At 40.0% G+C, this 25830-nt stretch overlaps 1 protein-coding gene across 5 annotated transcripts in view; it reads right to left on the bottom strand.

The window, feature by feature from the left end:
• Nucleotides 1-25830, bottom strand: part of SYNE2 (spectrin repeat containing nuclear envelope protein 2) — a 297352-nt gene that overhangs the window by 248779 nt on the left and 22743 nt on the right. For all 5 annotated transcript variants that reach the window (XM_045565891.1, XM_045565887.1, XM_045565883.1 and 2 more), the window contains exon 2: nucleotides 2739-2868. In XM_045565891.1, the coding sequence (XP_045421847.1) occupies nucleotides 2739-2817 (79 nt within the window). In that variant the 5' untranslated portion in view covers nucleotides 2818-2868. The remainder of the gene's footprint in view (nucleotides 1-2738; nucleotides 2869-25830) is intronic.

A 25830-nucleotide genomic window follows, 5' to 3' on the forward strand; every position in this document is an offset into this window, starting at 1 on the left:
TCTTATTTTCTTTCTTTCCTTTCTTCCTTCTTTCCTCTCTGCCAGTCAGCCTAAGCCCAACAACATTGGTTGAAAGAATCATTTATAAGTTCACTGATAATAATGTGGAACTTAACTTTGGGAAATCTATTCATTTCACAGTTAAGCCTTCATTTTACAGGCATGGGAACTTCTTGGTTGATATCTCGAGGGTACCTGGCTAATGTGAGCAGAACTTGCTCAGTGTCAACTTGACGACAGTACAGTATTGGCTTTCCATTTCTTCCCCTATGGAGCAATGCATACAGCACCACAATCCTCTAAATACATCATGAGAGTAAATCATTCAGACTGGCTAGTGCATAAATATATCACATTTCCATTGCAAAACAGCCCATACTAGTCTCCTATTGTAAAGCAGATTGCGTAACCTCATACAATTCAAAACATGCTATATAAGAAACCACTCACTTCTCAGTAACTTGCTAATTATTTTGAGCTACTAATGAACCCCAGATCACCAGTGTTACTTGAAGATGCCCATTCATACTGTGGATGTAAAAGTTTGCTATGGATTAAAAAGGATAAGGCTAAGATTCAATGAATTTTCCAGAGAAAGTTTTTAAGGAAATTCCCTCTTTCAAACTGTTCTTTGAGATGTGTCAAAGAGAGTGGGATGCAATAGAAAAAGGTCCTCCAAGTTAAAACCCAGCCACGCTGCTCACTAGCTGTGTGACCTCTGGGAAAGTAATTCAGTCTTTCTGAGCCACAAATTCTTTCTCTGTTCCTCAAAAATTTAAAAATCGACCTCACAATGTGGGATCAGATGAGATGATACATGCAAAAGTGCTACCTAAGCTAGAGCACGCTACATAACAGAAGCTCACTCTGTAGTGGGGAAAAACATTATTTAATATGTATAATAATTATAATACTATAAATGCTCAAATAGACACTATGGGAGAACAGAGGAGGGAGTATGTTATCTCAGCCTAAGAGAGAGTAGGGCACACAGAGGAGACGGAATCTAATTGGCCTGGGATGGATGAAGGAGGGATGAGGGATGGCTGAGGGGGATTTCTGGGGCTGGAGGAGAAGCTAGGGAACATACAGGGAAACAACCTAAACAAAAGGACATGGTGGGGGGTGGGTATGGTCTGCAGGGCTGGAGCACAGGGTGCTTATAGGGGCATGGTGGGAGATAAGGGCAGAGACAAAGCTCCATATCAGGAAAAGCCTGTAAGCCATGCCAAGAAGTCTAGACTTTATCCCAGAGGTGATGGGAAGCCATAGAAAAGAAATGTCAGAATGAAAACACTAGACTTTTGGTTATAATTTTTTCCTATATACCAAGAGGTTTCTACTCTAGCTGTGTGCTCCTGGACAAGAAATACTTTGAGACATAGATTTTGACTGTAAATATGTAAAAAGAAATGATTAATCTGATGCCTTTACTGAGTCCCTACTCTGTATTAGGCACTATGGTAAGCTCTTGGCATATATTAAATTGTTCATCTTCAAAACACAGCTGCAACGTGGGCATTATCATCCACATTTTACAAATGAGGAAACTGAGACTTGAAGGATCAAATCTCTTGTCCAAGTTCAAAGAACAAGTAATTGGCAGAACCAGCATTAGAAATTACATTTACCTGAGTATGTAACTGCAAGCCAAAACTTCACCTGCAACCAAAACTTCGCAGAAAAATAAGAACATTGATTTTTTTTTTCAGTTAAGTTAAATGAAAGCTTGATTCCAACTATGTATGAATATTATGACATTATTTTTTAAGTTTTTACTGGAAGTTTTTTAAGTTCTTGCCTCAAGTATTATTTATTACCTCTCAACAATTTCAGTCTTTCTTACTCTATACAAATGAGACAAAAATTACTTTTAAAAATACTGGTACACATAGATATAGTCTATTCAAACAGCTATTAATTTCTTTCTCAACCCCAAAGCCAAGAAGCAAATCATTCAAAACTGATTTTTAATTAAAAGGAAAATATCAGAAAGAAAGTCATTTTGCAATCTTTATTGTAAGTGACTCAAAATGTATGACTTTAAGTAACATTCTAAAAATGTACCCAACACAAAATTTAAAAAGTATTGCATAACACTGTCCATAATCTTAAAATTATTTTAAAATACATAGTTTCACATTTTCAAACATTTGCCATAGCCTTATTTCTTTTATACTAGCGAATTTTACTCAATTCCAAGATTTACTTTATCAACAAAAGTGGAAGATCTAGCGGCTAATGAATTCTCAAAATACAAAACAGATACTGCCAAGCTCCACAAAAAGCACTAACAACAAAAACTGATAGTACTTATATACATGCACACATGATGCATGTGATTGGAAAGGTCATTCATTTATAATATTACTACTCTTCCTTTCTATTACGGCACAGTAAGAGTGTGTATTTAAAAGAGGTTATGCAAGAAGATACAAAGTAAGTACAAACAATGCCAAGTAAACTACGGTTAACTATTTACTTTTCATTGCAAATAAAATACACAGTATCAGAGTAAGAAACTGGAGATACCAAATCCCTTCCAGGTATCACCTACTTTCTTAGAGAGCTGAGATAGCAGTAAAAAAAATTTAAGTGTACTGAAAGGTTTCTACAGTTGGAAAAACACAGATATATTAAAAATCCCCCTAAGAGACAGACAGCAATATGATCTGTGACTAGATGAGGACACGGTTTCCACGGTTTCTGCAGGTGCTACCCTACCCAGTCCGAATTACCTTGCAGTGAAATATGGAGATCGTCAATGCCCAAGGACACCTGCTCATCTTCCGTGGGAAGCACAGGACTAGATGCCATGCTTCGACTCAATGGAGCTTATATCTTGTCCATCTCAGTCAAAGAAGTAAACTGAAAGTGAAATGGATAAATGTTCATTAGTAACTTTGCAGCTCTGCATTTCTAGTAAACAAGCATTGCCAGAAAACAGCAGCAGCCAAAAGCTACCCTCCGAAACAAGTATGGCTTTCTAGTGAGTGTTTCCACAGTCCATGAAGAGCAAAGCAACTACGCCTTCTTTCTGAATTATAATCAAGATTTTGCCCTGTGACCTATTCATGCCCTTTAGAGTTGTTTTCAGAACTCCAAAAGAACTAGCACTGTGGCCTGTGGCCTCTACACTAGTGGGGAAAAGGAAAGTTATGCGATTACATTTAATAATTTGTCTAGAGGAAGTAAAGTTGATACAAACTGATATCTTAGGCGTTGGTGTATATGTTGTTGTTAACCTTCAAACCTGCAAGGATTTTCTTTAAAACTTTTTTTAAACTTAGTTCCTTTTCTGCTCCATAAATGTTGCCATTTACTGGAAACAATAAAAGCTGAGCCTACATAGCTTGCAAAGTGAAACTAAAAAAACTAATATTATCAAAAGAATATTTTGATGAGGTATCTATTATATTGAATTATTTTCCCAGGGGCTTATTGTTCCCATGAACACATTTTTCCCCCTAGCCCCACCTTGACTCTTAAAGAATCCTTCCAGTAAGAGTAATTTTTATTCTATAACTCTTAAAAAGCACTGATTCACAAATGCATATGTCACTATTAGTTTCTGGGGGCTGAGAATAAAACACTGACTTCTCTGACCATACAGAGGGTAAAATAACAAAATAAAACTAACCAAACAAAACTATAAAAGGTATTAGGAGATGGACAAAGGAATAGATAAATGTATAGCTTCGTGATCAAGCAAGTATTGCAAAATGTTAACGTTAGAATCTATGTGTTAAATATATAGGTGTTCACCGTAAAATCCTTTAAACTTTGCTGTATACTAGAAATTTTTCATAATAAAATGCTGGGAGGAAAACTAAAAATAAATCAATCCAAGGCCAACAGCTAGATATAATCAATCACAGTAAATATTAAATAAACCACTTTTAAAAATGGTCATTACACAGTTCATGCTACAGCATGACTACAAAAATCTATCAATCCTGTTTATCATCAAATATCTTTTATTATCTCTCCCATGGTTCACCATTAAAGATTTTACCTATCAAATAAGCTTTACTAATTAATGATTAAGTTGTTTGTCCTCCGGATTAAGATGACTCAGAACTAGCCTGAGGCGACAGTGTTGCTGTACTGAGCAACACTGTACTGTACTGAGTTGATACAATTCTAACCAAAAGGGAAGGCTGTTCATTAGTTCATGGTGAGGCTAGGCAGCCCCATGACTGATAAAGTTACAAATGTCCTTAGCTTAGTGATATACTGAGGACCTCCGCCACCCCTTCCCATACCCTAGGGCTCCTGACCCAAAGTACTTCTTCATTTTGACGGGAGAAAAACTGAATTTCACAATGAATTTCCTAAGGGCACCCATTATTCCATGACAGAGCTATTAAAAAAAACAAAGAGAATAATAACAATAGTAGCATAGTAGCAACCACTTCTATACACAGCACTTACTCTATATAGGCACTGTTCTAAGCACTTTGCACATACAATCTCCTTTAATCTTTATAACAACTGTATGAGTTAGGAACTATAATTCTCCCCATATTTGAAAGGTAAAACTGAGATGCACAAATATGATATACAGTTGTCTAAGGACATACAGCTAATAAATGATGGAGCCAAGACTTGAGTCCAGATGATTTTGGCATCAGAATTCATGCTCTAACCCAACACAGGATGGTACCTCCTAGAGCTAGCAAAAGTTTGCCATATGTTATTTATCCTTGCTTTCATTCATTTACTCAGTAAGCATTTATATTGGGTTAGCGTCTCCTCTCAAGAAATTCAATCTTCTGAGAATGACAAATGAACACAATATTAAGCAAAATCCTCTAAGATTATGGTACTGCCCACAGCATGTTAGGGGCCGGACCACAGCGCTCTGCCACCACCCCGCACCCCATCCATGGACAAATTGTCTTCCATGAAACTTGAGAGGGCAGCCACAGCAGGAGGTGAGCAGCGGGCAAGAAAAGGTTGGGGACCACTGCTCTAAGAGACGTATGTAGAGTGTACTCTGGAAACAAGGGGGAGGGCACGCCCCATCACTGGAAGCTGGAAATGGATGTGGCTGTCAGGAGTTGCAGTGGACTGAATTCTTATGTCCGCCAAAATCCATAAGTGGAAATCTATTCCCCAGTGTGACAGTATTAGAAAGTAAGGGCTTTGGTAGGTGATCCTCACTAATGGGATTAGTCCCCTTAGAAAGAGGCCCAAGAGAGATTCCCCATCCCTTTTACCATGTGAGGTCTAGTCAGGCCCTCACTAGACACCAAATCTGCTAGCGCCTTGATCTTGGACTTACAAAACCCCACAACTGTGGGAATTCGATTTCTGTTGTTTACAAGCTACCCAGTTGATGGTATTTTATTATAGCAGCCCAAACAGACTAAGACAGGAGTATACTTAATATAAAACAGCATTTCACCCCAAATAATCCCATTAACGTTAGCATTATTTGGATGGTACCTTGAATTTGGTAAGAATGTCTCTGAGAGTAGTTACTACCACTCGATATTAATCAAATATAAAGGATTAAACAGAGGAGAAAGAATCATTTATCATATTTATATTAAAAATAAAAATACAACAATAAAGACAAGTTGATAACCAGAGAATCAAGAAATATTCCTGTTCTAAACTGGTATGTGGGTTTCACTGGATTGTACATTAAAGTTGTAGGAAAACACTGGGTGCTGTGGTTCGTGCCTATAGTCCCAGATATAGTCCCAGGAGGCTCAGGAAGGCAGATCACTTGAGCTCAGGAGTTCAAGGCTAGACTGGGCAAAATAGTGAAATCCCATCTCTAAAAAAATTTTTTTAATAAAAATTAAAGAATACAGTTGTAGGGAAAAAAATTAGATAAAATGACAGCCCCCCCCAAAACAGTCTAGACCTTAAAATAACTAGATATCTGAGAAGTTTCTGTTTTTGACCATGAAAAAGTATTAGCAAAGTCAAAAAATATAAATTATAATTTTTTATTTCCTAGCAAATTTCTTAGAGAATCTAAAATGTTCATCAAAAGTAAAACCACACTTTGAAGACTGAATCAACTGGAAGTGCTAAGTGATTAACTCAAGTACTACTGTCTTAGTACAGTTATTTATCAAAACATGCTACAGGCGTCATGAAGATGTGACTGAAGACAATTTCTGATGACATTTCCAACACAGTAGTTTTTGGTGAGAAACAGGGAGAAACCATTGACATTTCCAGAGAGGAGTTTACTTGTCAAGCAGGGCCCATGAAAAACTGGAACAGAGTACAGAAAAAAAGTTTAGAGAGATTTCTCAAGATCTGAATTGAGAAGCTAGAAAGACTATGGAAACAGAAGGCAGAAAGAGGAGTGAGGGTTTGGCCAAGAGCTCCTGTGAGTCACAGAGGTCACTGTTAACCAAAAGCCCTGGGACTACCCTTACACTGCGTTCTGACTCCCCTGAGGGGAGCCCGGGAGCTGCGGCCTTGGGTAAATCCCAGCCCAGAAGAGACTGTTCCCAGGCACAACTCACAGCTTTCCTTTTCCCTTTCAAATACAAGTTATCACAATCATGTAACAAAGCCAGGGTTTAGATTAAAACAAATGAGACTATTCTTAAAAGTAACATCTTCAGGAACATAACCAAAGGTTGGATGAAGAATTAATGTAGTGGCATTAAAGCTTCTAAGGTCAAGTGGAATTGTGTTTTAAAAATTCATGTAAACTAATACATAAACTTTTATAAATGGCATGAGCTATTTTGAAATGACTGTGGTTTGCTTATACGATATTGCTTGATAGGCCTGTGGTATCTCCAAAACCTCAAAACACTAATAAATTTCCCTTTTTAAAAGAAATCTTGGCATTTACTCCAATTATTAGAACGTTTTCAACTAAAGAATGAAATCTGAATAGAGATCATCTCAAATGAAAAGGGATTATGGGTGCTTTTTATTTTCTTCTTTTTGCTTATCTGCATTTTCAAATGATGAATATATATTTCTGCTGAAATAAGAAAAACATTTTTGCTTTTATTTTAATGAAATGACAAAAAAATGGGGAATAAGGTATTACTTATGGCCGGGCATGGTGGCTCACGTCTATAATCCTAGCACTCTGGTAGGCCAAGGTGGGAGGATTGCTTGAGGTCAGGAGTTCGAGATCAGCCTGAGCAAGAGCGAGACCCCGTCTCTACTAAAAAAAAAAAGAAAGAAAGAAAGAAATTAGCTGGACAACTAAAAATACATAGAAAATATTAGCTGGGCATGGTGGCCTATGCCTGTAGTCCCAGCTACTCGAGAGGCTGAGGCAGGAGGATCACTTGAACCCAGGAGTTCGAGGTTGCTGTGAGCTAGGCTGATGCCATGGCACTCACTCTAGCCTGGGCAACAAAACGAGACTGTGGTTCAAAAAAAAAAAAAAAAAACAGGTATTACTTAGTTCTGATTCAGTTCTTCAATCCATATGCTATAGAACTTATACATCTGTATCTTCATAATGAAAATACCCTCCTAAAAGAACAAAATATTTTAAAAATTCTCTGAGTTTCTCAGAAATTTTCAGAAAATACTTCCAAAAGCCTTTTTGGTAGCTCAATGGGTCTTTCATTTTCTCATTATTAGATAGTTTGTTAATAGGCCCTGTCAGTCGAACAGCAATTGGAAAATCACTTTGTCAATAGTTAGAAAAAAGCATCTATCCTATCTTTAAAGGTTGATCAGGCTGGATACAGTGGCTCATGCCTGTAATCCCAGAATTTCAGGAGGCTGAGGTAGGAAGATCGCTTGAGGCCAAGAGTTTGAGACCAGCTTGGGCAATACAGCAAGACCCCACCTCTATTCCTTATTTAAAATTTAAGAAAAACAATGTTCATGATAAGGTGTGTCATAGCAGGATGTAGTAAATACATTCACGTATTTCCTTAACAGAGTGATTTAAATGGCAGCCTTTTCCCTGGGCTGTCCCCCTTGTTCTTTTACTAATCTTCAGCTATGCCCTGTTTTTTATGGTCCACCTAGGAAGTCTTAAGGATCTCCCTTTTGTCAGTTAAGTTACAGAGCTATTCCTAGAAACTGACAGTTATTAACTTTGATCTACTTACAAACTCACAGCAGAAAGCTGGTGAAACATTTGCAGTAAGTTTCTTTATCTTTTCCCCATAAACTTTTCCTAACTCTGTTATTCATCCTGTAGTCATCATTTGACCAGAAGCAATTGGTGCAAATTCCCAGGCCAGGTGATTTATAAAGTCCACTCTATTATCTCCTCCCAGGCACTTTGTTCTTATAATGACCACCACAAAATACCAGAATGATCAATCCTATCTATTCACTACATGTTTAGAAATAAACATGTAACAATTCTCAGGTTATGATGCCACTGGGCTTGCAATCTCATGACGAAGCAGTGTCACTCACCAGCCAATACCAACCATGCCGCTAAACTACCCACCTAAACCATGATCATCCACTTCCCTAAAAGAGCCTTCTGTTGACCTTGACCCAGTCCTGATGCACTCAACTGCAGTGTCCGTGGCTACAGAGTGAGAACAATACTTTTCTTATAGAGTGGTTGTTGGAATGTAATGAAAAAGCCCACGAAACTAAAAACGACATAACAACTCACATTCATTGAGCACTTACTATAAGAGACACACTACACTATAGAAAGGATATTTGTTATAATCTGTGAAATACATTTACTGGGATTATCCCACTTCTTAATCAGCAGTAAAAATTAAAAGCTAGTCATGACACTAAAACAAAGAGTAAAAAAACTTAAGGATGAAAACTTCCAAAGCTGCAAAACCTGATGTGTGAAATCAGTGCAGATCCAGAAAGCTCCCCACATGTTATCTGATTGCCCTCACATGAGTACTTTAAAGTAGTCAAAATTCACAGACACAGAGAGTGGAATGGTGGTTGCCAGAGGATGGGGAAAGGAGTGGAGAGGTAACTGTTTTAATTAACTTCTGATTAAATGTTAATTGTCTAATGGATATAGAGTTTCAGTTTTACAAGATTAAAAGTTCAGGAAACAGATGGTAGTGATAGTTGCACAACAATGTGAATATACTTAGTACCACTGAACTATACACTTAAAAATGGTTAAGATGGTAAACTTTATGTTATGTGTATTTTACCACAATTTTTAAAAAAAAGTTCTGAGAGAAAACTACAGTTTATATCCAACTAAAGTATGAATCAAGTGTTAGGGTAGGAAAAAGTCATTTCCTGGCACGCAAATCTCCAAAAAATGCATGTCCTATGCACTCACTCTTAGAAAGCTACTGGCTGGAAGCTGAGCAAGGTGTGCACCTATAATCCTGGCTGCTTGGGGGCTTGAGACCAGCCGTGGCAAAATAGCAAGACCCTCCCGTCTCAAAAGAAAAAAAAGCAAGCAAGCAAGCAAGCAAGCTAATGGTGGGGTTACTTTACTCCAACGAAATAAGAGAGTAAACAAGATGGATGGAAGTATTCTAAGGAAATAAAAAACTAAAAAACTGAAAGTGAGAAAAACAGGGACTGGGAACTGAATACAGGAGAAATAAGGGGCAATTCCCTGGACAGTCCTGCAGCAGACGAGGCAGGAAAAAGGCAGGCTCTGGGAGAGGCCTGTTGGAGGGAGGATAAAATGGGGAGGAGGAAGGTGAAGACAGGAAAGGGGGAGCCGATGGAATGAGGGGGGCACAGATTGCTGCCTCCGTGAGGTTGAAGAACTGTTTGAGCACTTCAGGAAATAAGCTACAGGCACTGAAGGCTGTGGTCAGAGGGTATCTGAATGAGTGATTTTCAAGATGGAGTGGGTCCTTGTAAGATAGAGTTCCCACTTGGGGTCTCAGAAACTTTTTTTTAAAGCTATTCCTCCATTCATTCCACAAAGAATTTGTGGTTTGCAAAAGACGTTCACCATTCTTCTGGGTGGAAATGCTGAGAAATCCTGAAGGGGAGAAGAATGAAGGGAACTGTCATCAGATGGCCTCATTTTTCTCGGGGAAATAAGAAGTAAGGTCGTCTCTCAGGAGCAGGGGAGCAAGGGTGGGGGCGAGTCCTTGAGAAATGCAGGTGCTTGGAACAGGCCACAGCGGAAAACATGAACAAACTGACCGGAGAAGCACACAAGGCCTGGGGGGGACTGCCGAAGGCCCACTGAGGCCAGACCAGCACTCGAGGTCCAAGGTTTGCCCAGGAGGGCTCGGGGATGCTGATGCTCAAGAAAAGCGGCAACTGCTGGTGACTTAATAAATTTCTGCCAACTAAAAAATGCTCAGAATCGCATATATATACAAGGAGACATGTTCGAGAATGTTCAGGGTAGAACCGTTTGCAACAGAATAAAGTGAAAATGCTCCAATCCCATCAGCAGGAGAATGGATACTGCAGTGGATTCGTACAAAGGAAGACTGTTCCACAGCTAAAACAAACAAACGACCAGTATCAGCATGGACGTATATCAAAACTGCAATGTTGGGGCAAGGGAGCAAGTGCAATAATAGGATAGCTGTATTGCAAAGGCGTTTATGCACTTTATGTAAATTTCAAACACACACATGCATACATATACAGTAAAAGGACAAAAACATGCTAGGGGATGGTACACACCAATTCAGAAACTGGAGCACAAAGGACTGGGAGACAGAGACTTCAGTTACACAGTTAACTTAGTCAACACCTAAGCAGGGAGTAAATGGTGAATGCTTAAAATATTCATTATTAACATTCTCTCGTTGTGATAGAGTTCTACTTAAGTTAGAGAGAAGTGAGATGAACTGGTTGAAAGAGCACCAGATTTAGAGTCAGAAGAATTCGGTTTAGTCCCAGCGCCTGAACTGACCACGTGGCCTTGGGCAATCATTCAGCCTCTCCAAGGTCCCGTTTCTTCATCTGTGAAATGAGGATAATGATTTTGTCTGGGCCAGCTCAAAGACTTTCAGACTCCTGCCAAAGAATCTAACCTCAAGTTCTCTGCTGCACTTTTAAAAACACTGGATTACAAGAAACAATATTCATGGAGGAATGCCTGAAACGGTTAGAGTCCACCCATTCCTGGATGTTGTCTTTGGATCCCGTCCAGCCGACGTCAGGGAGCTGTGAACCTGAACTGCATTGTTCTAGCCCCTTGGAGAACTGCTTTCATTAAAATGTATTCTGATGGGATCCCGTAAGCTGCACTGTGCAGGATGTTATAGGAAACAGTCAAGAGAAACCTGCCATTGTACTCTACACAGTTCAGGAGTACACAGCCCATAAACCAGTGTTCCTTTTATGAGAACACGCTGTGGAAAATTCTCCCAGTCTCATACCAAGAAAAACTGTGATCCTGAGCATCTACTCTTTCAATCTAATGACCATGTTATTTTTATAAACAAGGTTTCCCTCTCTGTTTTGGCTGCAATCAATCACCCATCTCAACTACACATGATTTTATAGAAAATAAGGTGTTTTATCAGTTGCCATATCCGTCCATTTTTATTTTTCCTTCACTCCAATATCCCCATCTATTTTTTTATTCTATTGAATTTTATACGTCTCTATAAAGTACTTCAAACTTTCCCTGGAATAAGAGAAGGTACAAATAAACTCACTCACATTCTGTAAGGACTAGATGAGATAACATATGAGGCATGCTGAAATTACAAAATGAGATAAAAATGTAGATGTCATTTATTGGTAAGAAAGAAAAAATTGGTAGTGGAAAATGGAAGTTTATGTGCTTTCAACAAATGAGATTATCTTAATATTTCTCAATGCCATATCACTCAAGGACAGCTAGATTCTAGTTCTAAGCTCTAGAAGAGGCCTAATTTGTAGACAACACGCTAAACCCTACACAAAGCAGATGAATGACTTGGTGACCTACTCCCTCACTTCTACCAGGTTCTGCTTGTTCCTGTCCCATCGCTCTTGTCCTAAGCACATGTCACGATAGTCTGAGTCCCACAGAGACCCTGAATCAATAGAGTCTTGCCTAGAAGCAATGGATTATTGGTGTTGTTTCCAGGGCAGTGTGGAACAGTGAAGGGGGTAGCGAGAAGGTAAAAGGACTTATTATTCATAAGAAAAATATATTCTTAAGAATTCTTTATAATTAAAAATATTTTTTTAATGATTTTACTCCTGTGAATACACTCTCACTCTGCATCTCCCTCCTATCTCCTCAATCTCCTCCCTCTGGGAGCCAGCAGTCCTGGCTCTGCAGTGCAATTTTATCCCTCTCTGCCCCAGCTCCCTCCACTCCAGCAACCCAAACACAAACTACTCCATAAAATGCCAGCCCATCAAAATGAAAAAAGACCATCTTAAACATGACATACATTTTCAAAGAGCTATAAAAACCATCTTATCTTAATACAAGTTATTTAAACTTTCCAAATACTGAAAAGACTCGAGTAATTAGGTCAGCCGGGTCACTCAATTCAGCTTTAGCTGAATTGATCTTCCCCAAAGAAGTAGCCGTGTAACTAACAAACAGATCACTTAGCTCTGGTACCCACTCCAGGAATAACTGCAGCACTTCAAGCTGGCTGCAGCCCTCAGTCCCATTGCCTAGTTCTCGTTAGACCCTTCCTGGCATTTTAAGCTGGAGTATACTGCCTACGTCCCCACATCAGTTTAGAGGCTGTAGGTCCTACATGTTAGCTTGACCGGCTCACATGAGCAATCCATTCCTTAGACGCTCCCACACTGAGCCTATTCTGGCCCCAAGAAGCAGGATCCTTGGCCCTGGGTCGTCTCCAGATTCCAGATTCTGGCTTTTTCAGAACAGACTGTTTGCTGTTGGATCCTTATTGAACATAGTGTATGGGAATAGATGTTTGAAGAAAGATTAAAAGAAGGAACAAACATATAAACTTCAAACTCCTGGACTCAAGTGATCCTCCTGCCTCAGCCTCCGGAGTAGCTGAAACTATAGGCGTGAGCCACAACACGCGACTAATTTTTCTATTTTTTGTAGAGACAGGGTCTAGCTCTTGCTCAGACTGGTCTCGAACTCCTGGCCTTAAGCAATCCTCCTGCCTCTGACTCCCAAAATGCTAGGATTACAGGTGTGAGTCACCACACCCGGCCTTTCTCCCATTTTTAACAAAAAATTTTTTGTCCCCAAATGGTCACAATTCTTGGCCACAGGAAAACAGAACTGCCCTCAAATGTCTTCCTGGATGTACTTTAAGGTAAAATGTCAATTTCTACTTGTAATGATTTCCACCTCCTGCCCCTAGGGTTATCAAGGTTTCAAGAAGAACTTTGGTCCCGAACTATTCTGGAAAAAAAAAAAAGAGGTTGGGGGAATGGTAAAATCCTGTTAAATTTACAAAGCTGAACTAGTCCTTCTGAACTGTGCTCAAAATGGTTGCACATACAACTGGCAAAATTCTGAGAAGAAAAATGACCGAAACATTTGGGGAAATACATGCACAATCTCATTGTGATTGTTACAGTATTTTTTTTTTTTTTTTTTGAGACAGTCTCTCTCTGTTCCCTGGGTCAGCCTAGCTCACAGCAACCTCAAACTCCTGGGCTTAAGTGATCCTCCTGCCTCAGCCTCCCAAGTAGCTGGGACTACAGGCGCTCACCACCACGTCTGGCTAATTTTTTTCTATTTTTAGTAGAGACGATGTCTCGCTATACTCAGGCTGGTCTCAAACTCCTGAGCTCAAGCGATTTTCCTGCCTCGGTCTCCCAGAGTGCTAGGATTACAGGCATGAGCCATGGCACCCGGTCTTATAACAGTGTAACAGTGTTTTTGTCAAGTGTTTTAACCTAACTGTACAAGCATTTTTACACACGTTTCTGTTGTGTGGCATTTCCCCACTGATGGATTGTTATCTCTAAAATTCCAACTACTAGTCTTTCCAACACATTTAAAAGAAATATCTCTAAATTTGAAATGTTTGACAGCAAATACTTAACGACAGCCAAAAATACGTTAGCTGTTAAAACGAAAAGTTTGCTTCTGAAACAAAGTATTTCTTCAGAAAAATATTTGCCAATTTTAGTGGCAACTGCAGAGATACTTTCACACACAGATATTAATTTATTTTTTAAACAGGGCAAAGGCAAAGTGATTTGCTTTTTCCTTTTGGCCCTCATTACTATAACTGACCCAAACTATACATGCTTTTATCAACCGAGGCACCAGCTGTTGCCTGGCCAGGGACCCGTTTTCTCTTTAACTGTGTTCCCTTATAGAGGAAATTAGCAAAATTAATCTTTTCAGATAAGAGTCTGTTTTGCCTTATAATGTCCAGGATCCACTACAGCCCTGAATCATATGTATGCGTCTGTGAAGGGGACCCGAATATGTCATCCCAAAATAGTCCTCTTTGGCCTAAGGATTATTTTGAGCTGAAGGCAACTGAGAACAGCAGGACAAGCTCTAAAAACAGGGCTAGTTTCCCTTTTGTAAAGGAAATTTACATTTACAAAGGAAATTTCCATTTGTAAAGGTGTCTCCCACTGCAGTACCACAAAGAGGAGGATGTCTCTTAACAACTCCTATTAATGGAGAAGGGACGTCTATCTCCAAAAAACCTTACTAAACAACTCTTGTATACCACACATTTCCTAAACACCTTCCCATAACTTACACCCCTTCTCCTTTGTCTACCTCCTTTTCCACACTTTGTCATCCTCTGGCTGGTATGTAGGCCCCCAAATTGTGCTGTATTTCTTTGTGAACTTCCGCGCATATGTAAGTAATTAAAGCTGTTTTTTCTCTTGTTAATCTCTTTTGTCAGTTTAATTGGCAGGGCCGCTGAACCTAGGAGGGTTTTTCCTCCTCTATGATTGCTTAAGTTTCTTGCTTAATTTAGAACCTTTCTGACCCAATTTTATTCTAGCACTAGAGCGTAAGATAAATAATATAAAAACATGGACCAAGTTCATGGGGAGTCAGGAGTTCCAAGTGAGTCAGTATTAATTCATTCATTTAACAAATATCAATTGAGCGCTTACTATTTCCCAGGCACTGTATCAGGCAGTGTTATGCAACGATGAATAAATGGCAAATGCTTTCTAGAGGCAGGAACAGGGAGCTCAGGAAGCACAAACAGCAGTAACTGACCACCTAGGGAAGTCCAAAAAAAGTGAAACTTGTCATCACAGGCAGAAAAGGAAAAGGAGTAATTTCTATCTTCCTACCATCAAGCTTTCCCAGCTAACGCAGGCAGGACCTAGCAAATGTGGATTGGGAGATGGGCAGTCTGGCCAGGACAAGTGAGCCTCGTCGAATTAGAAATCATTGACAAGTGCAAAAATAAATTTGTTCCTCTCATCCACAGTCAAGGCTGAGAAAACTATAACTCAAAGTGAAGGCCTCAGCATCAAAGTTTATCTCTGGCCTTCTCCTGCCCTCCCATCTCTCACTCCTCATTCCCCCCAGAGGCAAAGCCACAGAAACTAGAATCCCTCTTCCCCAAGGTGGGTCACAGAAACCAAACCCCTTGCCCTGAAGCCAGCCATAACACCTAAAAACCTCTTTCCCCACCTTTCTGTGTAAGAACTGGCCATGAAGAAATTCTCTGACCTACCTTGCTGATAAGTCATAAGACCCCCAGCATTCCAGAGACGGGTCCTGCCCCATTCCTGGATGGATGGAACGCTGCACAGAGAGGCCAAGAGTCTGAGTAGATGGCACAGGGCCTGCTGGGGTTCCCGTCAGTCTATTACTGTCACGTCCTACCCTTTCATCCAATCATATTTCTACACAGCGGTCCATGCCTCACCCACCTTAGCATAATAATGGAGAGCTCACTGAGTCTTTGGGCCTTCATTCTGAAGGCTCCAGTGTCAGCTAAGAAAGTTATAATTAAAGAAATATGTGTGCTTTTCTCTTGTTAATCTGTCCTTTGTTATAGGAATGTGGGGTGTGACCCTGGTGATGGGTGAGGAGGTATCACCCCTTTCCTCCCCTACACCACCACCACAGGGCCAAGGATTAAGAAATGTATCCAGGTATTTTTAGAGAATGAAAAAAATCCTTTAAATTACATATACTATAATTATAAAAAGTCAAACTATTGTTCACATTTGCTTTCTATAAAATGGCACATATACTGTATTTGCTTTAAAGAGGATTTTTGTACTATAACAGTATTTAATAATATGTGTTTATTCAAGTTATTTTAAATGTTACAGAAACTAAAAGAATAAGCTGTATCCATAGCCTCACCATCCAAATACTACCATTCCTAATATTTCAGTGACTTTTTAGAAAATTTTTATCTCTATCGTAGGTCCTTTATTTTTACAGAGTTGTAATTATACCACAATCTTTTTTTTTTTGGGGGGGGGTTGGTAAATATTAAGCATTGGTATTTCCATGTTATTAATCTCTACAGACATAATTTTAATGCCTGCATTATATCTTGATGGTTCATAAAAATGTAAACTGGAAAAGAACAGCAAGGGTTAATCTCCTAAATATCTCAAGAAGACTATGAAAAAAATGTTCTGTTATTGTTTAGCTTTCATTCATTTATTATTAGTCAATCATTTACCCAAACAGTAATGTGCAGCTTGTATGTTCCAGGCACTACGCTGGGTAGTCAGGAAGATGGGACACATTCCACCTCCCCTAACTTGAGCCCCAGCCATCGTTACCACTGCGCTTCAGCTCTATCCTCTGCAGATAAAGTGAGTGAGTTCTACTGTGAGACTGGTTTCCAATAGGACAGGAATGGTCAGTGGGCAGCAGTCACAAGGACCCAGGCTCATTTGGGCTAAAATATAACCAAGTCTGGCCTCAAGATCCCTGCCCAGGGAGAGAGAAGCAAGGACCAGCAGCCATCAGCTGTTGGCTGGCTGCCAAGGGAAGGACAGTGCTTCCCTTCATGCCTGGGACACCCAAAGCCCCACTAAGTGCAGTCTGGGAAACTGGTCTTAGGAGGAAGCAAGATCATGTAGGAGAATTATTCCTGGACTGGTGGTTTAGTTAGCAGACCTGAGTTTTGGCTCTCATTCTATCCTAAGTTTAGAGAATTCATTGAACATATCTGATCCCCAGTTTTCTCATCTACAACATACAGGTGGAGCCAGACACTCTCTCAGAGCCCTTTCAGCTAAATAAGTCCATGGTTTTACGATGCTATAAAAAGCAGGACTCACAGTCCCAAAAAAAAGCACCAAATCCAACCATCTCACCAATTTTTAAGCATATTTCAAGCACCATGAATGGGCAAAAACCAGTTCCTTGCTGCTGTAGAAGTTATGTATCTTCCAGTTCGGGTACTGGGCTATTCTGAGCTGTGACAAATCTTCAGTCAGGCTGGCAATGCCAGTGAGGCCAGGGTGGGGGTTTGAGCCGCTGGGTCCTCTCAAAGGACAATCAGCTGCGCTCTCTCTTCTACAGTGACAGGCTGAACACCTTCCCACAGATGCCATCGGTTCAAACCTGCCCTCCTACAGGAAAAGTTCAGAGAAACCCCTCACATGATATTCTCTGGCAGGATGCAAACTAGAGGGGAAGTTATCTTTATTTTTTTGATTCAGGTTTTCTTTATGAACTTTTTTTTCTTTACAAATTCCTTAATAATTAGAGAATGAATAGTCCATGCCATTTAAAACAAAATTAATAGGACTACTACCCCAATGAGTACAAAATAAATTCTGTCAAACAGTTAAGATACCTAATTACAAAATATAACATTGATATACATCCAGCAGATAAACAAACTTTGCACCTAATAATTGACTTTGCACCTAATAATCACACAATATATTCTTAAAATCACCTCTTTTCTACCTACCTCTTCAAATCAAAGTCTATGATTAAAAAAGAAAAAAGGAAGAAAATTCTATGTCATAAACAGTGAACAACAAAGCATGCATTTCACCCAGGCTTATAGGAATTGTAATCAATTATTCTTATTAAAAAAATCATTATTTATCTGAAGATCATAAAGCTAAAAGAACAAAAAAGTACCATTAGTTCAATTACTCATGCACATACATCTTTCTCTTGGTGTTTAGTCAGGGACCCGGTTTCTGGACCAGGGATATTAAACAGAAGTGGTAAGTTTGTGCATCTGCCTGTATGTATGTCTTTGTAGGTAGTGAGTCCATCCAACAGTGCATTTGGAAACCTGTTTGAGACAGAGGCAGTAGGGGTGTTAAAACTACTTTCATCCTATGAAATGGCATCATTATCTGTCTGTGTTAGTACAACACAGGTGGGGTGGTGCTTGATCACTTCACTGTGAAGCAACACGATCACGTGTTTGTGCAAGAGTTGGGAATGGCCAGGGACAATTAAGAAAATCAACATCTACTTAGTTTGCTTATTCTCCGGAACGTCTCCCTTAGCTTCAATTAAGAATTCATTAGACTAAGATCTCCCCAGGGGCAAGGACTAAAATCTTTCATCTTTAAGACCCTAGTACTAACCGAAAACCTGGCACACAGCAAGTGTTCAATACATGGAAGCTGAATACCATTGAATGAACACGTAGCTAACAGCATAATGAACAGCTCTACCTCAACATCTCACAGTTCAACATATTCCAAATAGAACAGGTAACTTCAGGTCTGACCAGGAAGGAGTTACAGGGTCCAGAATTAACCTTCTTCTGTAAACAAATAGAAAATTAGAAAAAACATAGGAAACAATTAACCTGAGACTACAACAGGCAGTACAAGAGTGTCATCCTTCAGAGAAGGGGAACAGGGAAATGAGCCCTGTGACTGCCTGTGCTCTCTACCTGGAGACAATTTCCAGAACTCAGCACATGAAGGAGACACCAAATAGAGCCTACTCATTTCACTGAGATAGGAGTTCAGAAAGGCCCAGGAGGCCAGAGCAGAGAAGAAAGCAGGACTGGGTAGCAGAAAAAAGCTGAGCTGCAAAGCAGGCTCCCTAAACGGCCTCTACCCACCCCACGGTGAGCTCTGGAGGTAAAATGGTCCTTCAGCGTTGTCCTAAGTTGGGCCTCGATGGCCCGGCCTTCAAACCCCCACCTCATCAGTCACTGGATGTGAGACCCTCCTCCATCTCGATCCTCTGAGCAAGGTGGTTCACTGCAGCTGAGCTGATCGCTGAAGGGGCTGACAGCACTCCCAGAGACTGGGCTCCAACGCTTTCATTGAAGGGGTATCTGGACAGCGCACTGCAGTGCCCTGCAGCGAGCTCTTACAACCATCACCCTGGCTGCTTCACCTCCCTGCCTAAAACCCTCCAAAGGCTCCCTCCCCCTCAATGGCACAGCAATCAAGATTCTTCAGGATCTGAGGCCTCTCTACCTCTTCACCTCATCTCTTGACACTCCTGGCACAGACCCCAAGGCTACAAACACGGCAAATGAACCAAAGCTCTCCTTAATGCCCCATGCTCTCTCTCACCTTCCTGTCTTTGCCCATATGCTTCTCCCATCCCATCCACTGGACAACTGCAACGCGCCCAGGCGGAGGGAGGTGATCTGCCTCTGTGCCCCCTGCGAAGCCCACACTGCAAACTCAGCACGTCCACCGCTCGCGAGATCTCCGCGCCTCAGTCCTCACTGCACCCCGAGCTCCTCAGTACGGCTTTCTTCTTTGCTTCCACAGTCCCCAACACCAAGTCCGATGCAAAGTACGTATTGAGCAAACGTGCGCGTTGTTCATGGACAGATGGATGGGTAGCACCACTGCATTATCAATGGATCCCTCCCACCTTTCCTCTTTTCTTAGTGGTTCTGTCTCTTCAGAAGAAAAGCCTTTCCTATCAGGAGCCAGGTCACATCACTGACACTGTCCTGACAGTCACTTCTCCTCTGTCCCCACAAGACCTCTGCAGTAGTACTCCCTTGCTCTAATCCTTCTGCCAGATCCTTCCTCACTATAGTCTACACTTTTTCCATTTAATTTCCCTCAGTATTTTGTCCTTAGTTTGCCTGAGATGGTCTAGGAGTGGGAAGATGCTCACAGTGCCCCCTGGCCCTGATGCCCTGGCTGTGGCTCTTCTCTCAACTGTGACCTGAGCAGCTTTCTTTCGTGTCCTGGGCCACACAAACGGACTCAGCTCTCCACTGGGTCATCTTCCATCATCCTGTGACCCCTCAAAAAAATCTCTTCCTGATACCACGATATGTATGTATATTTCTTCTTAGTGACAGGGTCTTGCTCTGTGGCCCAGGCTGGAGTGCAATGGTGTCATCATAGCTTACTGCAGCCTCAAAATCCTGGGCTCAAGCGATCCTCTAGCCTCAGCCTCCCAAGTAGCTGTGACTACAGGTGAGCGCCACCATGCCTGGCTAATTTTTTTGTGGAGACAGGGTCTTGCTATGTTGCTCAGGCTAGTCCCAAACTCCTGGCCTCAAACTACCCTCCTGCATCAGCCTCTCAAAGTGCTGGGATTACAGGCATGAGCCACCATGTCCAGCCTATTTTTTGTCACTTCAAAACAATTCACCACCTTCTGTATTTTAAGCAATATAATCAATGCTACATTTATATTTTAGTTCATAAGACTTTAGGGTCTTGTCTAGGACAACTTTTCCCAAATTCAAAATATCCCTGTGGGGAAGGAAATTTATCACCTAATGGGATATTTTTTTTTTTCTTTTTTGTATTTTCAGCCTCAACAGGCATTTCCTCACATCAAGAGTACAATGAAGCTTGTATTTATATAAATAGGGGCTTCTGATACTTTGCTATGTCCCAAGAGATTATGAATCATCAAAGAAAATTCACTTATTTTCAATATGTTTATAATGTTAATAGCCTAAATCTCTAAAAATTAGCAGTCTAGTTATTCTGGGTCTAGTTAGCCTTAATTAAATAGAATATGAGGCCAAATTGGTCATTTAATTCCTCAATTATGCCAGAAAACAGGGAAAGTTAAAGATCTATATCCAAGAAGACTCACTTCAGATAAATTGTATTAGTGAAATTTTCAGCTATGTTTATAAGTGCTATGCATATCCTCAAACAACAGCAAACTATAGCTAACACCTGACACATCCAAAACTAAAAAATTCCAACAGTGAAAACATGTCTTTCTCATTTCATTCCACAGAAGGTACAAGTGAAGATTAAAATTGACAAAGCCAATGAATTTAAGGGACAAACAAGAAAATAAATACAACTATACACTAGGTAACCATTCCTTGAATAATCTGAAGCTAATTATAATCAATCTTATACATACTCAAACATTTTTGCCCTTTTCTGTGTTTATTGACACTGAATTTGATTATACATAGATCATTATGATAAAATGTAATAAAATGTCCACAAAAAGCAAGCCTCATCCCAAATATCAAAGGCCAAAAACTGCTCCCAAAGAGTCACGTACAAAAGGAAGTCATGGAAAGCAGATAATTCCTGAGGTCCAACTGAAGGACTAAACATGTTTGAAAGAAGAAATCACAATGAATATCTATCCACAGAGTCAACAGGCAATGTGCGTACCCAAAACTAAATTTATGCACTGCATACATTTCTGTTAAAAAAAAAATAGAAGGTCATATAAAAGAAGGTATAATGAATGGGGATAATGTTAAGAGGCCAATTGTTTCTTACTTCTAGCCATTATGTTGTAATAAAACTTACAGGGAAGAAGCACATGCTTGACACTGAATTTTAAAATATAAAAGGAGAAGAATTGAAGCATATTTACCAATAAATAACATCTAATTCATGATGAAAATAGAGTGCTTACTATACATTAAGCATGCATTAAGCATTTTATATACATTATGTCATTTAATCCTCATAAAGCGTCTTTGCCGGCCAGGCATGGTGGCTCACACCTGTAATCCCAGCACTTTGAGAGGTGGAAGTGGAAGCATTGCTTGAGGCCAGGAGTTCCAGACCAGCCTGGGCAACACAGCAAGACTCTGTCCCTACAAAAACAAAAAACTTCCTGAAAGGAATACCTATCATAACACCAGTCTGTAGATGAAACCAAGGCTCAGGGGAGTGAAGTGTCTCATCCTGGTGGCTCAGTCAGCAAGCTGTGTCCTTGGCCTGTACTGGTCTCACTCCCAAGTCTGCAGCCTCCACCTCTATTTCATATAATGCCAAAAGGAGATAGGATAAATAAACTTTTCAAATAATTGTACAATTTACTCAGTAAGTAACATCAACAGTGTTGTTTTTAATCAACAGTGACAGAAATTCCTTGACCCACTAAATACAATATGGAATGTGTTTTTAAGTTTTCTTCGGTGACTTCAAGTCATTATTAATAACGATTACTGTACTCACCTCTAACTAAAACCATGTATGGAACTTTGGCTCCTCGCTAATTCATCCTAACGATAACATGGTTCAAGCTGACATTCAGGATGCAAGTAGCTGACTGCTGCTCGCCCTGGCTCTCCCATGTACCCACGCCATGGCTCTGGGCCTATGGCTCCACCTGCCTCAAGGAGCTTGCTCTAAGACTCAAATAATTCATACAAACACAATGAAGAAACTGTAAACTGCAACAAGGCTGTGTGTAGGCCTTGTTATTTCCCTACAATGAAATGTGTGGATTTTAAATTCTTCTTCTGGCCAGGCGCGATGGCTCACGCCTGTAATCCTAGTACTCTGGGGAGGCCGAGGCAGGAGGATCGCTCGAGGTCAGGAGTTTGAGACCAGCCTGAGCAAGAGCAAGACCCCATCTCTCCTAAAAATAGAAAGAAATTATATGGACAACTAAAAATATATATATATAAAGATAGCCGGGCATGGTGGCACGTGCCTGTAGTCCCAGCTACTTGGGAGGCTGAGGCAGGAGGATTGCTTGAGCCCAGGAGTTTGAGATTGCTGTGAGCTAGGCTGACGCCACGGTACTCTAGCCCGGGCAACAGAGTGAGAGTCTGTCTCAAACAAAAATAAATAAATAGGGCTGGGCGCGGTGGCTCACGCCTGTAATCCTAGCACTCTGGGAGGCCGAGGCGGGTGGATCACTCGAGGTCAGGAGTTCGAGACCAGCCTGAGCAACAGCGAGACCCCGTCTCTACTAAAAAATAGAAAGAAATTATCTGGCCAACTAAAATATATATATATAGAAAAAAATTAGCTGGGCATGGTGGCGCATGCCTGTAGTCCCAGCTACTTGGGAGGCTGAGGCAGGAGGATCGCTTGAGCCCAGGAGTCTGAGGTTGCTGTGAGCTAGGCTGACGCCACACCACTCACTCTAGCCTGGGCAACAAAGCAAGACTCTGTCTCAAAAAAAAAATAAATAAATAAATAAATAAATTCTTCTTCTCTGATACTATTTTAAAGACAAATAGAATTGACATATGGTTAACAGTCTTCATAATTCAGTAGTCTTGCTGGCTGGCCAGTCAGAAGTATGTTACCGTTTCCAATGACAAAGAGTCATTGTGCTTTCTGTTCTACTGGCTTCTGCAAGGCCATAGCAGAAAAGCTTATATTTCTCCGAGGGGTGTGAATAAGTAGTATCTTACCCACTGGACATTTGCATAAAATAAAGCAACAGGCTCCCTGATGTGGCAGATTAATTCATCAAGAGAGAAATCAATTCAGATTTTTTGCAGTTCTTTAGAGAAATTAGTCTATGTTATATGTCTAACTCAAAAGATCAAATTTTTATTCTACAGCAATATCCCACAAAGTGACTGAAGACAAGACACAATCATCCTGATAACAGCTTCATAGGTAATTCAAAGATAGAAAAAGTTTTCTTCAAGAACAAACCAAATTCTGACACATATGAACAGGTAATTCACATAAGAGGAAATAAAAATACTAAGAAAACATATACAAAAATGTTCACCTTCCCTAGCAGAGAAAGAAACTGATATACCATTACACTACATACACAATAACCACTCTGGAAGCCTATGTGATGATATGTAGGTTGAACTATAAAAATGCTCATATAATTTGACACAGTTATCCCACTCCTGAGAATTTATCCTAAGTAAGTAATTAGAAACAACAAAAACAACTATAGATATATATGTGTGTGTGTGTATGTGTGTATGTGTGTGTATATATATATCCTCAACAACATGGGAATGCTTTGCAAATTTTGGTCATCAACATGGAAAAAAGAAGTTAATGAAAACAAAACCAATCATTATAAAGTCTATGAAAAATATTAAATAAGAAAATACTAAGATAAACAGAATATAAATGTTTGCGATCCCTAGGAATGCAACTAAATAAACATATATGCCTGTGGACCAAAGACTAAAAGGTAAAGTGCAAAAAATAAAAAATAGTTGTGGTAGAGTGATGTAACACAGAATTCTTATTCAAAATCTTTAAGCATGATTGCCACCTAACCTTCTAAATGAAAAATATATAACCTGTACATATCTTTTTAAAACCACTGAAAGTCAAACTTGTCACATCCCTTTCATCAGCTAAAATAAAATACATAAAATTGTGAAAGTTGTTATCTATAAAATAAAAAATAACCAGAGAAGAAAATATTGCCTTAAGAATATGACTTGTAGTTAATAAAAGTAAAAATAAACCTAAGTCCATTCCTTTAGGGATTTACCTTTCTGTCCCACTGTGATATCCTTCACTGGTTGGTACTATTAATACAAACCTAAGAAGCCCCACAATAACCTTTCCTAGTTTCTTGACTTCTCCTGTGTTGCTTTTTCATACTAAGGGAAGAATTTAATCTTGTGGTATTTGTAAAAATATGTTATCTGTGGAGGACGAAACGGAAAACAGAAATATTTTTGTCTTCTGTTGCTTATTTATCTGAATAAATTCACTTTTCCTTCTTTGTCTCAGACCTTGGCAGATGAACTTCTGGAAGCCCCTTTGTTTCACAGTGGAGTTATATAGTATCACTCTCCCTTTTCTCTCTGTACACAATTAACAATCTACGTCAAATTGGCTTTTCCACCTTCTGAGCTTCCTTTATTAGATATGCTAGCCCCCTAAGGAGACTTTCTTGGAAGAAATGAAAGGCTACAGGCTATTAATGACAACTGTCAGAATTTAGGGGACAGAGATTCTTTGTGGACTCCGACTGCTCCTCCCAAGGATTCCTGGCCTGGATCCGTGTGGCCTGTGCCTGTCTGCTTGTCTACAAGCAGTTCAGGTTCACTGGGGCTGATTCTGGGGCAGATGGATTCTCAACCACAGAAGTTGATTTTTAGAGGTGTTACATCTCCTTTCCCTGCCTGACAGGGGAAATACATCTGCAACAAGAAAAAAATTTTTAAATCAATCTTCTGAGAAAACTTGCATGAAGGAAGACCTCTTAATGTCTTTCACTACTGACACAAATTAACCCTAACTCAAGGTTGGGACAGATCATGGCAGGGCTCTTGGGTTTTTCACATTATATTCTTCTTGGCGCATGAGGCAATGTGACTCTTTAAACTCCTTAAGATCTTTCAGATACAGAATCAACCTCTCTCATGTGCATTCCTTCCCTTGATGGCAGACAGTGTCACCCTTTCCTCACTTTTATTACTCCTGCATAAGCAAGGACCCAAAGGTTCTCCTGGACGCCTCCAACTCCCCAACCTGAAGGGATTTCCATTACTTCTGGATGTAAGAGAATTCTCTAGGACCCATAGCTGTAGACAAAAGTTTTTATTTTTTCTTCCTTAGGTTCCTTATTCCAAAATGCAAGGCTTCAGTTATTATCTGCACACTATCATCTTCATACCCATCAATTCCTTCTGTCATCTATGCCAAAGAACAAGATTCCTCCAGGATTTGGGATCCTGTACACTGTTAAGAGAACCAACAACAAGTACTAAGCAAATAAAGCAAACTATTATTTAATGGGTGTGGTTGGATATTTAAGAGTTATGCTTATACTTTTTCTTTTCTGCTTTAAAAAGGGGCTTCAGCAGCAGAAACTGAAAAGCCAGAAATCCAGGGAGAATGGGTTTTAACAAATCATCACCCTGATTCTTGTGTGGCCCCAAATACAAGCAGTATTAATCAACTTTTCTAGAT

Source organism: Lemur catta, chromosome 1 (assembly GCF_020740605.2).
Source record: "Lemur catta isolate mLemCat1 chromosome 1, mLemCat1.pri, whole genome shotgun sequence".
NCBI lineage: Eukaryota > Metazoa > Chordata > Mammalia > Primates > Lemuridae > Lemur > Lemur catta.